Consider the following 14422-nt stretch of genomic DNA (forward strand, 5'->3'; position numbering starts at 1 on the left):
CAGCGGCGTAGCGTAGGTTTCTGCCGCTCGGGGCAGACACCAAATTTGCCGCCCCACTTACATTGTCCTGCTATATGCCCCCTCCCTCCCACAGACACATAAACAGAACGAAAACAAGATTTTATTATCTGAAACATGTTTTACATTTTAATATAATCTTACTTTAACAGGAAATACTGTTGATCGAAAAATTCTAATAAATATTTTTCAAAAATTATTGCATAGTGAGAGATAATTTTTTCCCTAGATAAAAACATTTAAAACATGATCTAAAACTGAATACTGGTAGTATTTCTTAAATCTTTTATTGAAAAGAAGAAGAAGAAAAATATGTTTATAAATTACCTGATCGATATATTTTTTTTTCTTGAAAAGATTTTTTCTTCTTGCACTAGCACTAAGACCTATTAACGTTGCATTTATACACTGCTGGCCTCTGGGGAGAGGCTCTGCGGATTTAGTTGCAGGGATTCCAAATTTTATAGATCCGAACCTGAAAATATGAACACTATTTTCCCCTATTACCCACCCAGTTTTGGAGTTCTGGTGATCAACCTCTTCCCTAAAATATTTAAAAAATCACCAAAACGAACTGTTTTTTCTTTTTTTCCGCAGTTTGTTTTCGTTGTACTTTTTGATGTACAATCATTTACTTTTCGATGCAAAATTGAAGTATCGGCTTCACTTCTATGAGCCCCATGTCCGAAAAAAAGTTCAGGTTGAAAAAAAAAATACTAAAAATAAATATAAATAAATAAAATGAAATAAATATAAATTTTAAAAAATAATAAATCTTGAAGCACCGTATGTTTGCATATAAGTCGCATCACAGGTCTTCAGTCACAAACCTTCCCGGATTATGTATATTTATTGAAGTTACGATCACACTGAAGATTACGAATGAAATTAAGTGTGCCTATAATTTAGCACTGATATCTTCTTTATATAAATAAAGCAAAAAATTCAAATGTATATGTACGGGAAAAATTCAGAAACTACCGGACCGATTTCGTTAAAATTGTTTTCAGCAGCACCAAAACCGTATTATTTTCAGTTTATCTAGGTTAGTGCTGGGAAGGTTTATAGACATTTTCGGAAAAATTTCGATGAATAGTTCTTTTTTTATTCGAAATTTACTTTTTGGACCCAAAAATTGATCTTTCTACCAAGGTCGGACAAGGTCCCCTAATAGGGTGCCAACCTTGACCCTCAAAGAGCGCAAAAAAAAAAAAAAAAAATAAATAAATAAATAAATAAATAAAAAGATACAAAGGCGCACAAGTTCAAAGGGCCAAATAAAAATTAAAAAAAAAATTCGTACAGGTTTGTGGGAGCAAAAAGAAACTTGCGCACAGGTTCGAGAAAAGGGCATAAAAAAAGAAAACAAAGGCGCACACGTTCAAGGGCACAAATGAAAAATAGGGGGGAAAAAAAGGTTCCAGGGCGTATTACAAAAAAAAAAAAAAAAAAAAACGAGGACGCATAAGTTTGAGAACGCAAAAAAAGAGAGAAGGCGCTCAGGTCTGAGAGAGAGAGAGCAAAAAAAAAAAAAAAAGTAGAAGAAAAAGAGAAAAAAAACCCGAAGGCGTACAGGTGTGAGGGCGCAAAAAGAAACGGGCGCACAGGTTTGAGGGGAGGGCAAAAAAAAGGGCAAAAAAAAAACGAAAGCGCACACGTTCGATGACACAAATTTAAAAAAAAGGTTCGAGGGCGGGGGGGGGGGGGGGGACGCTCAGGTTTGAGAGCACAAAAAAAGAGCTCAGGATCAAGGGCTCAAAAAAAAATTGCACACTTTTGAAGGCACAAATAAAATAAAATGAAAACAGTTCGAGAGCGAAAAAAAAAAAAACTTAAGAGCAAAGGCGAAAAAAAAAAAACCGAGGGCGCATAAGGTTTTTTAGTTCCGTCAAGTGAAACACGTGGTGGCGCAATCACGTTATTTAAGGCAGTGACTGCTTACAGGGGGCGAACTGGCCTGCGGGCCGATGCGCCCTCGAGTGTCCTCTGTGTGCCTTCGGTTTTTTTTGGCTCCCTCAAACCGGTGAGATTTCGTTTACTTTATTTATTTATTTTTGGCGCCCTTGAACCTGTGCGCCTTCGTTTCTTCACGCCCTCAAACTGTTGCGCTTTCGTTTAATTTTGCACCTTTAAAATTTTTGCGCCCTTGAACCTCAGTTCTTTCGCGCCCTTTGGTAGTTAAGGTTGGAGCCCTCTTGGGGGACCCAGTCCGGCCCTGCTTGTCGATCTTTGTGATTTATAATCCTCTCCAAGGAGTTTGTCCTCTCTCTTCTCGTCTTTCTATGTCAGTGCCAGTGATAATGGTCCGCATGCATGTCAGTATCCAGTATTTCGTGCTCGTGCCTCAACGAGAACTATTTTCTGAGACAAGTTAGAAAGTTAGAACTGCAGAGTAAAAAAAAAAAAACATTTTGATGTTGATTTAGTGATACATCCCTAACAAAGCACCGTCTTAATAAAAAAAAAAAAACGCCTTTTCGATGTTAATGTAGTGTTACAGAATTTACCGCCCCTAACAAAGTGCCGCCCGGGGCGAGTACCCCCTTTGCCCCCCTCCCCTACGCTACGCCACTGGGTGTACATAATAAGTATTGCTGAAGAGTGTATTTCACTCATTATGGATCCAGAGTCGAAGTTTTTGGTTAATTTTAAAATAGTTTAAGGTACTGACTGCAAAAGAGGACGAGAAATTAGAAATTTTTCACTGGAATCAATATAGAAATATAAATTGAGAGCAAAGCACCCTGATATTTTTGAAAATTGTCCAAACAAAATCATCAGTATAAAAAATCAGTACAAAAGTATTCAAATATAGCAATGGAGGGAGTAATAAAACCTCTTAAATTTGCTTTTAGAGTAGCGTTCATAAACAATACGAATTGCTGAAACATTTTGTTTCACCAATTTAAAAAAAAAAAGTGAATAAAAGATTCTGATTACAAAGTGCTAAAACTACTATTGCATCAGACAAACTACTTAGTTTGTCTGATGCAAATAAAATTTCTACGAATAGAAGTTTTACAAAATGCAATGATTATTTACTTGATTATTGAGTCTTAAAAAGGGCTGTAACCTTTTTAACCTGTATTATTTATCTATTTCACAGGTACACGACATTGACAACAGTACTTTTGTAACTCAATACTGCTTTAATGCACTTTATATTCATGAAGTTCTAGTCAACGGTCTTGGTTTCACTAACAGCACTTGGGAAAATCTACAGTTCGTCGATAAGGTGAGTTCTGTAACATTTCATTTTTTTCTATTCCATGGAAGAAAAATTTTATTCGCATAACCCCGGTAACAGAAACAGCCCGACGCTGCGACGTACAATGCAGATTTTTGGGAAAATCTGTAGACTATTTCTTCGTTGGGGGAGGAAAAAAAAACATTTTAAAGAAAAAAATATAAAAATTTCAGCTAATGAAGATTTGCATTGTATTTTCAGGTATACCGTGATCCACAAGTAGCATTGATAGTCGATTGCGATTTTAAGAATAATCAAATGCTGGTTTGTCTTGTTATCTAGTTTTCCCCCAGTAACATTAAACCCTATTAAAATGTATCAATATTTCATACTTATTGCAGTTTTCATTCCTCAAAAAGTAAATTTTTGGTTTTAAAAATTCAACTTAAGTAGACACGTGGAAACCTAATAAACGTTTATTCCAAGGAAAAAAGTAATAATTAATATTGTTAAAACTTTGGGACTCTGTATCTTGTATTCAGTTGTAATTACCGGTAATATAGTATGGCGCAAATAATCATCTGCATTTTATTTTTTAGATGCTCAGTGTGTTAAAAATTCTCTATTTAGTACTATTAGAGGTTAAAATATTAGACATGAATGAAATGAAAATGGGGCGCTCAAAGACAGCGCAAGCACCACGACCACTGGTCTATTCTACTGTCCCCACTAAAACCCCTAGTAGAGCCTGATTGCAGAAACAAATTTCAGCAGTTGTCTATTCGACATGTTAGGCAATTTCCTAAAGGATCAACGCAGTGGTATCCTAAATGTTCAAATCTTTGTGAAGAATAACAGTCACATTTACACGGTACATTAATTGAGCTCCCCCCCCCCTCTGCCAAATGGCATCCTCTATACTAGTGCTTCTCAATTAGTGTGCCGCGGTATTTTCGGAGTTGTAGAATAAGGAAGAACACCTATTTTACCTGCGCAAGAAATCACATATAATGTACCTAATTTCATCAATTGTTGCTAGTTTCATTAAATTAATATGAACGGTGTGAACATTTATTTTATCAACATGTAAAGAAATCGTACGGGGAACGATAGGTTTCGATGCATGGGCGGATCCAGAAATTTTTGTAAGGGGGTCAAGTTTCAACGGATATCGTTATTATTCCAACGTAAAAACGTAGCAGTTAAGCAGGGTTGCCCATCATTCCATGCAGGAGAGCGTACCGCCTCATATGCTACGGAGTACTCCGACCCCTCCCCCCCCCCAAGTCAAAACTCATTCAAATTAACTCCCCTCCCCCTAAATTTTCAATGCCTCAGCCTGAGCCAAGGATCATATTCCCTCAAATTTTCATCAAAAGTCACATTTCTTTCGGCAAATATGCTGGTCACGTTACCGTAAGCTTTGGTTATATGAGATTACATCTATAAATAGTAGGAAAAAGCACACATGACACGCACAACATGTGGTTTGAGGGGGAAGAGAACTGGGAAAAAGTTAAGCTCATTAGAGAAATTTGTGCTTTTGAATATGAACAAAGAAATCAAAATAGCAAAACCTCAGTAAACAAATCCAGTCAATTCTTTGAATTATGACGCACTAAAAAGAACTACCTTACAGAACCGAGCAAAAAAAAAAAAAAAGGTTGACATTGATTCCATGTACTATTTTTTCGTATCTAAAGAATTGAAGTTTAATAATAATCATAATGAAATTCTTCTCACAGGGGGGTCAGTTGATCCTTTGACCCTCCTCTGAATCTGCCCTTGTTTCGATGCAATGAATTAAGTGGTCAAGTTGCCAATTCCAGACGATGTTATCAGCGACTAATTAATGACATGACGGGGCACATTAGAAACATTGGTTGATAAACTACTACGAGCAGCTGATTCCCCCCCCCCCAAGTTGATGAATCAACAGATATAAAAAGTGCACTATTCTTGCTGATGAGGACGGCATTCAAGATCATTTTATTTTCTGCGAAGAACTTTCTCATCATGCAACGAGTGATGAAATATTCTGCGTTATAGCGAAATTAATGGGGGAGGGGGAGAAGGTACATCTGGTGTTGACCCGGATCCGAGATGTCCCGATCTGTTTCCTCCATCGTGAAACTCTCCTGACAAACAATACAACATACGAGCTGAAGTTAGCCATGGTTGAGGCAGTAAAAACCGTCAACTTTATACAATTTAAAAAGGCCACTTAATTTTGTCAATTTTGTCATATTTTCATTGTACGTTCGGAAGACGTGGGGGCAGATCATCACTCCCTGCTTCTTCACACGGTGGTTAGCTTAGTAGTGAAAAGCAAGGTAAAGCCAAGAATTTTTGAGTTGGGGGACGAGGTACAAATTTCTGATGTTTCACGACGAAACGAAAAATACCAGTTTATTACAAAACAAATATTTTCTTGGAAAACAAGCGTACGCGGCTGATATTTTTTAGAATCTTAACGAACTGAATCGAAGAATTCACAGACGCGGTGAGTATTGTGTTCATATGTATGCACAATTAAAACTGGGGTTTAGCTCCTTTGGACATATATTGGCTGCTAGTAAAGAGCAGTGGCGCAGCGAAGAAGGGGTTTTGGGGGTGAAAACACCCCCCAGAGGCATTGGTTTACGCAAATTCTAATACATTAGTTAATGCATATGAGAAGGCTGTTTTGAGCAAAAAATCCCTTTCAGAAGTTATTTTTGATCAAAAAACCCATTCCAGAAGGTATTTTTGCTCAAAAAAACCCTGTAGAAAGTATTTTTGATCAAAAACCTCCTTTAGAAGGTAATTTTGCTGAAAATAAACCCTCCAGAAATTGATTTTGCTGAAAATAACCCTCCAGAAGGTGTTTTTGATCCAAAAAGCTCTTTCAGAAGGTAATTTTGCTGAAAATAACCCTCCAGAAGGTATTTCTGGCTGCTCTAGTGGTAAAGAGTATACCTAAAAATGTCTGATCAAGTTATTCATGAGCTGTTACTGTAACCATTATTCTTAGTATTGACACTTTTCAAGAACAACAAAATATTGTGGCTAGATCCTCGATTAAAAAACTTCCTGTAGCTCTACTCATAATAGAGCTGAATAAAAAGCGTCCCTTTCCCTCATATAATAACTTTCTCAGTCGTGTTAAGTGAAAGTTTGGGACTTGCTGGTCATAATAATCACTAAAAGTCATGATGAACTTAATTCAATTTCTAAAGAAACTGAAATATTTAAAAGATTAAGTGTTGAATCCATATGAAAACGTTGGTTTTTTCCCTTCCTTGCTTCGATTAGTGAGTGATGAAAACATTGTCCATATTGACATATGAAGCAGTGAGAAGGCAAAGGCATGTTAGTGGCAATGGAGATAAACAGCACAAATAGTAGGGGAACCTCTCCTCTGTTTTGGGGCGAGAGACAGTGCAATTAGTCCTGGTAGGTGCTGCTGTATAGCATGATTTAGAAAAAAAATTCAATGATAGCCTGCCTAGGATGTTATCTTTAAACGCCTTTTACTCAAAACTTGAAAATGTCCACTTACATCTCTTTGCTTTTTTCTGCCTCAAATGAAATTTGGTTCAGTGTGCCGCAATAATCGGGTCAACTATCTAGTGTGCGTAAAGTAAAAAAGGTTGAGAAGCACTGCTGCACACGATGGATCGTCATAATACCCATCAAATAAAGATGCCTATTAAGAGAGCAATGTCCGATTAGTAGCCCAATGGACTTTATCTCTTTCCTACTCAGACAAAGCAGCTCCTTGGGTCTAAACCAGGGAGGCCGCAGGTTGAGGACTTCAGCCTGTCTTTGAGAGTCAGACCGAAGCCACCTACCATACGATTCACCATTTCTTTGCAGTATTCTTAACTGCATCATAGGCAAACCAAGGGCAGGCTCTGGTCCCACAAATGGTGTGATGGAGCCCTGCTTAGCTAATTGATCAGGCAATTCATTGTCCACAGAGGGAAACATTATTGTTACTGGCTAGTCTTACAAATGCATTGTAGCACTCCCATACTCTCTTGGTTGAGAAGCAGAACCAATCGAGAGTTTTTAACATAGCTTTGCTATCAGAGAAGAAGATTCTTATAACCTTAACAGTTATGCCTTGATCTAGGCAGTTACACATGCCAGAATGTATAAAGTTTCTGCATGATAAACAGTAGCCAGCTTCAAAAGTGAAAAGAATAGCTTCGTGTTACTGCTGTGCCATCCGTAATTGAAATTTTTTGTGCTTTGCCAATAACTTTATGAGCATTCCTCGATTATTCTCTGGAAGGAAACACGTTATAATTGGCATTAAAACTGAATTGTTTTAGACCCCAGTTCGAAGGCATCATAAAGTAAGGATGCTTAATAGTCCTCGAACAAAGTTTATCAAACAGAGACAGAATAAGAGGGCTTTCAAAGGACCACGAGTTTGAGGCGATATGAACACAGGATAGCCCCTAATTCCACTTGCTTTTGTAGTGGAAGTATGCACAGAAGGAGTTGTTCTCACGTCACTAGTGACTATAATAATGGCCATCCTTTGTACCCTGGTGAGAAGGTGAGACAACTCTCGGCAGTTACATTACAGATTTTACCCCACAAGGCAATTACTCTAGTGTAAACCTAGTGCGCAATTTTTGGTGAAAACCCACAATTCTTTTCAATGGCATGCGTACAAGACCAAAGGATTCTCATGGCCTTATCAAGAATTAGTTTTAGGTGTAGATTCCATGACAAAGTTTTGTCAAGGATTACACCTAAGTACTTCATGATATTTCATTTGTAACAGCATCGTGGAACTTGTCTACATATCCAATTTATTTTTTAGATGCTCAGTGTGTTAGAAATTCACTATTTAGTACTGTTAGAGGTTAAAATATTAGACATGATTTTAGAAAATTGCAGAGAACTATTCGTATTGTGTTCAAAACCAATGCAAAACAGCACGAGTTCAGTTATGGCACTTTTTCCGCAATACTCATCAACGAAAACGGAAACGAAAAGTTTTTTCAGCTCACCTTACAAACTTGAATCCAGAGCATTCATTGAAACACTGCACAAAATATATTACTTTCTTTTGTCTAAAAATATTCACATAAATAGTTGTCCTGCATTAAATGAACATCTTTTCATAATTTTAAAAATAATCTTTATCTCAACAGAAATCTAGTTAATTTTAAATAACACTAAACCAAATAGATAAATAATATTACATTGAATTTCTCATGCATAACTCATTTTAAATTTTTATCTTTTTCAGATACAACGTGTAAGTGTAGGGTGGACTTTGGGTTACATGATAAATGCAACAAATTTAATTCCAGAGAAAGCAAAGACTCCAAGAGCTATATCGGCAACTGCGCTAACGATTTCATTGGTCTTATTTATTATTGTTGTCATTGGAACATTTGTTTTCTTGTTCAACAGATACCGGCAAAGAAACGAATACACAACAAGATCCATGTATGGGCAAGCATAACTTTAAAAGAACATGTTTATCTGAGTAAAAATGACAAAGCATGAGCTTTTCTTTCATCTGACATTATAAACACATTTATCAGCTACATACATTATTCCTTGTTATTCTTAATAAAATTTTTATTTTCTTAGTACATAAATTCTGGCATTCCCAACAAACTTTGTGATGCAAAAAAAAAAAAAGAAAAAGAAAGAAATTGAGTGCCAAATTTTCGCCACTAAAACTTAAACCGTCAAAACTACTTCAAAAAAGATGAACAAGAAAATTAAGCTCCATAGAATGTCCCTTACATGGATATTTCAGGCTGCTAAAAGGACATTTTGAGAATGATGCCGTCAGTTCTCAGTAGTCTTGTGTAATTGCAAATATGTATATAGCATTTTAATGTAATATATCAAATGTACCATTTGTAATTAATACATAAAAATATTTTTTAACGCATTGTATTTTTCTTGATATGTTTTCAATTTCAAATGCAGCTAGTTCTTGTTTAACACAATTCCCTTCTAAAGGAAATGTTAACTTACCCCATAAAATGAAACAAACAGCTCGGGGAAAAGATTTACTATTTATTTCTGAGTAACTTTTAGTAGGTTTTGCGCAATGAGCATTTTGTTGTTTAAGTTTAGCATTAAAAAAAAATCTGTAACATTAAAAGAAAAAAAAACTAACACATCAAAGATTCTAGCCATTTATTTACCATGACATCAACCATGTATAATCACATTTAAAGTTAAGAAAACATTTATAAAATTTATTGATTACCACAGAATAAGGTTAATACTTTTATGTACATATATACAGCTGCATATAGCAGATCTTATAAAATTAAACATCTTAAAAAATTTATACACTTTTTAATAGTGTAAATATTATATAATAACCACAAACAGCAGGAGGGAAAAGCTTTGAAATATGGAAATGTTTACACCATTTCATACTTTTGATGATACATTGCAAATATCCATTATGCAGAAATTGTGTTGAACTAAAAATACTCAGAAAATAATACCTCAATAATACTAAAGTGCAGACATTTAAAAAGAGAAAAAAAACATAATAATCGACAAATAAACTACAAAGACACTATAATTTTAACATAAATGTATATTTACAGAACTTACAACATGGATTTTTAAAAATGTACATACAGCCGACTCTTAATAATTCAAACTTAAAAGGAAAACTAAAAAAGTTCTAACTACCCCAAGTTCAAATTTAAAATAGATCAGATTCTCAGAAAATAGAGTAAATGCAGAAAAATTAAATATCATTAAAATGTTTAAGAAAAAAAAAACTTACCTTCATATCTGCTTTCTCAACCATATAACACAGAAAACTCTGTTCTCTCAACAGAAAGCAATGTCTCAGGGCACTATAACGTTCCAATCACCTTCTATTAGCTACATTCAGTTAACAAACAATCATTTACCACTTTACATTTGTCAAGTGGTAATAGATTGGTTGTACATCCATTTCATTTCAATCATCTTTTAAAATTTCAATTTTAGAACTTTTTTGCATTCCCTACACAAACTTACAAAAACTTTAAACATCATAATTTGTCATCAAACATAATAAAACAAGTATCTTTCATCATTTTCCAAATAAAAAGCATGTTTTTTGCACATTTGAGACAATTAAGTAGAAACACACACACAACGAAAATATATATATACATTTATTGCAGAAAAAATTCTCTCTATAGATTCAGAATTTTTTCATCTGCACAGTTTTAGCTTTTTACTCATGTAGTTATTTGTGCAGGAAAAAAGCATGCTTAATTATTGAAGCATGAGTATGTACTACGATTGCAATATCGAGCTGAAACAGTATTTATAAGGGGAAGTGTACAACACGTAAACAGGAAACTTCACAGAACTCAAAGTAAAACTACTTTATGAAAATTTAGACTTGATTCGCATGAGCACGGAAGCAAATAGTCTCTGATTCTGTTCAAAAATCAAAACTATTTCGAAACAAATCGGTCAAGTAAAAAATAGTGATCTAAAATTTTTCATATAAAATATGATTTAATAGTGCAATATGCAAGTCCATTTTGTGTTTCATCATTTTGAGACTTTATACTTTAGAAAAAAATATTACTTACACATCAAGAAGATGGAATCTATCTACTAAAAGACTGATATAATAACTTTTGAAGAGAAAGAGCATTATTCTATCGGCTACAAAGCATTTTAGTTGCTTAAAGCATGTAAACAGCTAGAGTTCATAAAAAATAGATATAACAAAATTTAAAGTTTTTAAAGAATGAGAAAAAATTGTCTATGTTGAAATAATTTAGAATATAATTTCATTCTGATACAATGAAAAAAATACAAAATAGACTTGATAAAAGTAAAAAACTTTTAAATGACATCTCTAACAAGTTGTAAAAGATCGGACTTGCTATTTTGAAGGATTTATTCTCTTTATTTCAACCAATTACAGAAATATGAGGCAAGGAGAAGCAAAGGAATTAAGTGGCAAAATTAGAAACTTGGGGAAAACCAGTAAAATTGACCCTCTCATCTGTTTTGGAGCAAGAGAAGGTACTCTGGCAGGAGCTTTTATATAACGTGATTTAGAAAAATAATTGAATGAAAGTCTGCCAAGGATCTCAACTTTAAATTCGTTTAACTCAAAAATTTTAAAAAGCCCACTTTGCATATCAAAATAATATGGGGCAGTGAGAAGCAATCTAAAATTACGCATATTTATTCAGTTAATTTGAGAGTGGGAGTTCAGAGCAAAGAAAAACCAAGTTAATTTTTTCACACCAGATTTCTTTATTGCCAAAGAGGTGTAAAAGTAATATCTTTCACTGTTTCATTGCTAAAAAAAATATACATGAAAAAAACAGGACTACTTAGTTTTCTAACACTATCAGCAGGAATCAAATCCTTGTCTGTCCTTTCTTCAATACTTTCTTTTTGGAGATGCTTTGGAAGCTAATTTCTGGTAATTAGATGTGATGTACTTCATTTATCCGGGCTCTAAGTTCTTCACATAAATAAAATATTGATTAACCGAAATACTGGAGAAGCCTGGTAGGTATCAAATCTTTTAATAGTAAAGAATGTATCCTTGAACTTTTGCTTGAAGTATTCTGATTATTCCCAAGTTTCTTACAAAAATTGCTTACAAAAATGCCTAAAGAGTAGCCTCCTTTTAAGAGCTGAAATTCAGTATAATGTGCATAAGATTTTTTTTTCTCAAATTATATTTTAACATATTAAAATAATTCACTTTACCAATGAATTTCTAAACAAGTAGCTTAAATAGGAGTATGCAAATATTGTAAAACATATGTTCTATTTTCCAAAAAGCATTCTAAAATTGTATTGCTCTGCATTGATTTTTTTTATCTCAAAAGTGTCCTAAGAATCAAGTTTGAGAGCACTCTATTGGAAAGGAATAAGGCCTGAATTTGACTACAAGAAATTATGCAGAGCGAAGAGCACACACATTGAAAAAAAAAAAAAGCAATGCAGAAGAAAAAGGCTTGAAGCAAATCACTTTTAAATTATAGAAAAAATGCATTACTAAATATTCATAACTTTGGAGAACACTTAAAAATACTAGGCTTATAGTATTAACTATTGATACAACTATTTTAGAACAAATTTAAAGACACATAAGTATGAAATGATTTTATTAGCCTAAATTGTTAGTTCATTCAAAAATATCAAATGTTTTTTGCAAAATATTTTAAGTTTTATACAAATTGATGCATTTACACAAGCTCAGTGCTTTTGGAGGACTCAGTATCTTTTCTATTAGTCTTGAAAGTTTTTTTTTTTTTTTTTACTATTATGTAATCAAACAGACTGAAACTAAACTTGAAAAAGTATCAAAAATGTATTAAATCTTTCAAACATACTTGAAATTATGCATTTATCAACTTATCAAAAGTAGAAAAAGATTTAAAACTAGAATGTCTAACAAAGACAATCATGTTTTTATTTTTAACTTTGATGAAGAAATCCGGAACAATAGTTTTGAAACACAAAAAAATACTAAAATTCTGGTGTATAACTAAAATACAATTAACATTAATAATAATTTACTATAACAAATGTATCAACTACGTTTAAAGTCTAATTCACTATTCATTAGCTTAAAAATAATGTTTTACTAAATATGTATGACTTAAGTAAAATTTCATTTGGGTCAACAACCCATACCAGGGATGAGAATTCTTACTGTACTGAAAAGAATACGACTAATGTACCATAACCACAATCATTCTAATTGAACACATTTATATCCTCCATGCCATGAATGTATAAGATTCTTTTAATGCAAATTGTAAATGATCAGTGAGGTGGCAGGCTATGCAATGTTTGCCTAATACTATGGACACCTCCTTAAGATAACTGCTTTGAGGCAAGCATGATAAGATAAGTGATGACCTGCCAGAGGTTTGCTTATATTTTGTCAAAATCTCTTTACATTTTCTCAAACTTGATTTTTTTTTCTTTTTTTCAAACTTTTTTTATATTTTTTAAAATTTTAGCAGATAATTAATTATCAGCAGGGGCTGTCAAATTCTCTAAAATTTACAGGTTAAGCAAAATAAATAAATTAAGGTGCCAGTTTGTATTTAAAAAACTTCTTTGTTGTGTTGTAATTTTTTCACAACATATTTTATTAATATTTTCTAAATTTCATAATAAACTTCATTTTTTTAAAATTGATATAATTTAGAACAATCAAGATAAATAATAATATCTGTTTATGCAATGATTAAATTACAATATTCCTATTCCTTTTTAAAAATAACTTAAGTAAAAATGCAACAAAATTTCATTCAAAATTTAGCAGTGAAAACCAAAAGTCACAGGAATGCAAAATAGTCATTCACTGTCACAAAGTAGGAATAACTGTTTTAAATGTGATAGAATTTCAGAATACAATATTTGATCTTCAAATTTTTAGACACTATGACTATCTTGGCTGCAACCTGGTATCTTGTACTTGTTGTGACCTGTGTATTCGTACTATTACTTACACAAAAAGTTATGAACAATTATTTATGACATATGTACCATACGTCTGACATTTCCACTTTAAGAAAAATAGAATTTCATATGTATGGGTGTACATAATTTTTAAATTTAAAAACCACTGGCATTTAAAATTATTAATAGGAACAATTAGTAGCACATTTCAATTATGTACTCTTTTTCAAACCGTGAGAAGAAATATTAAAGTGCATTTTCACATGAAAATACATACCATGTAACAAACAATAGTATTTTACAATGAATATTGAGAGGCTTACAAATATTCTTTTTATATATAAAGTTTTAAACTATAGTATACAATAATGGTTCAATGGTACTTACAAAGTGAAAGCAGTACTCTCACAAAAAATTCACATTTTATTAGATTACAAGACATATTAAAGTATTACAACTGACTTCTAAATTGAAAACTTGTTCCATAAAGTGATCTAAGACTTAAAAGTGCATTTAAATAGCATATGTGAGAAAGATTTATGTTAATCATTTAGGAATGCATTCCAATGAAAGACTTCTAATGGGATTGTGAGATTGAAACAACTTTACACAGATGTTTCATACTTTTATATATATCCAGTAAACATACTGAAAACTTGTAGATATAGAATCTAAAGCATTCTTGAAGGCAAGAGGTATAAAATGCACTACAAATTCCACTTCTAAATGAAAATGTGATTAAAAACATCCCCCCCCCCCAAGAACAAACTTTGAATACAATAG

The 14422-nt window shown here is 33.1% G+C and overlaps 1 protein-coding gene across 6 annotated transcripts in view; it reads left to right on the plus strand.

Annotated features, from left to right (window-relative positions):
- LOC129231234 (ectonucleoside triphosphate diphosphohydrolase 1-like) overlaps window positions 1-9116 on the plus strand; it is a 107581-nt gene extending 98465 nt beyond the window's left edge. For all 6 annotated transcript variants that reach the window (XM_054865501.1, XM_054865499.1, XM_054865504.1 and 3 more), the window contains exons 11-12: window positions 3125-3253; window positions 8457-9116. In XM_054865501.1, coding sequence (XP_054721476.1) covers window positions 3125-3253; window positions 8457-8675 — 348 coding nt within the window. In that variant the 3' untranslated portion in view covers window positions 8676-9116. The remainder of the gene's footprint in view (window positions 1-3124; window positions 3254-8456) is intronic.
- Window positions 9117-14422: the final 5306 nt, after the last annotated feature.

Source organism: Uloborus diversus, chromosome 10, assembly GCF_026930045.1.
Source record: "Uloborus diversus isolate 005 chromosome 10, Udiv.v.3.1, whole genome shotgun sequence".
In the NCBI taxonomy this organism is placed as follows: domain Eukaryota; kingdom Metazoa; phylum Arthropoda; class Arachnida; order Araneae; family Uloboridae; genus Uloborus; species Uloborus diversus.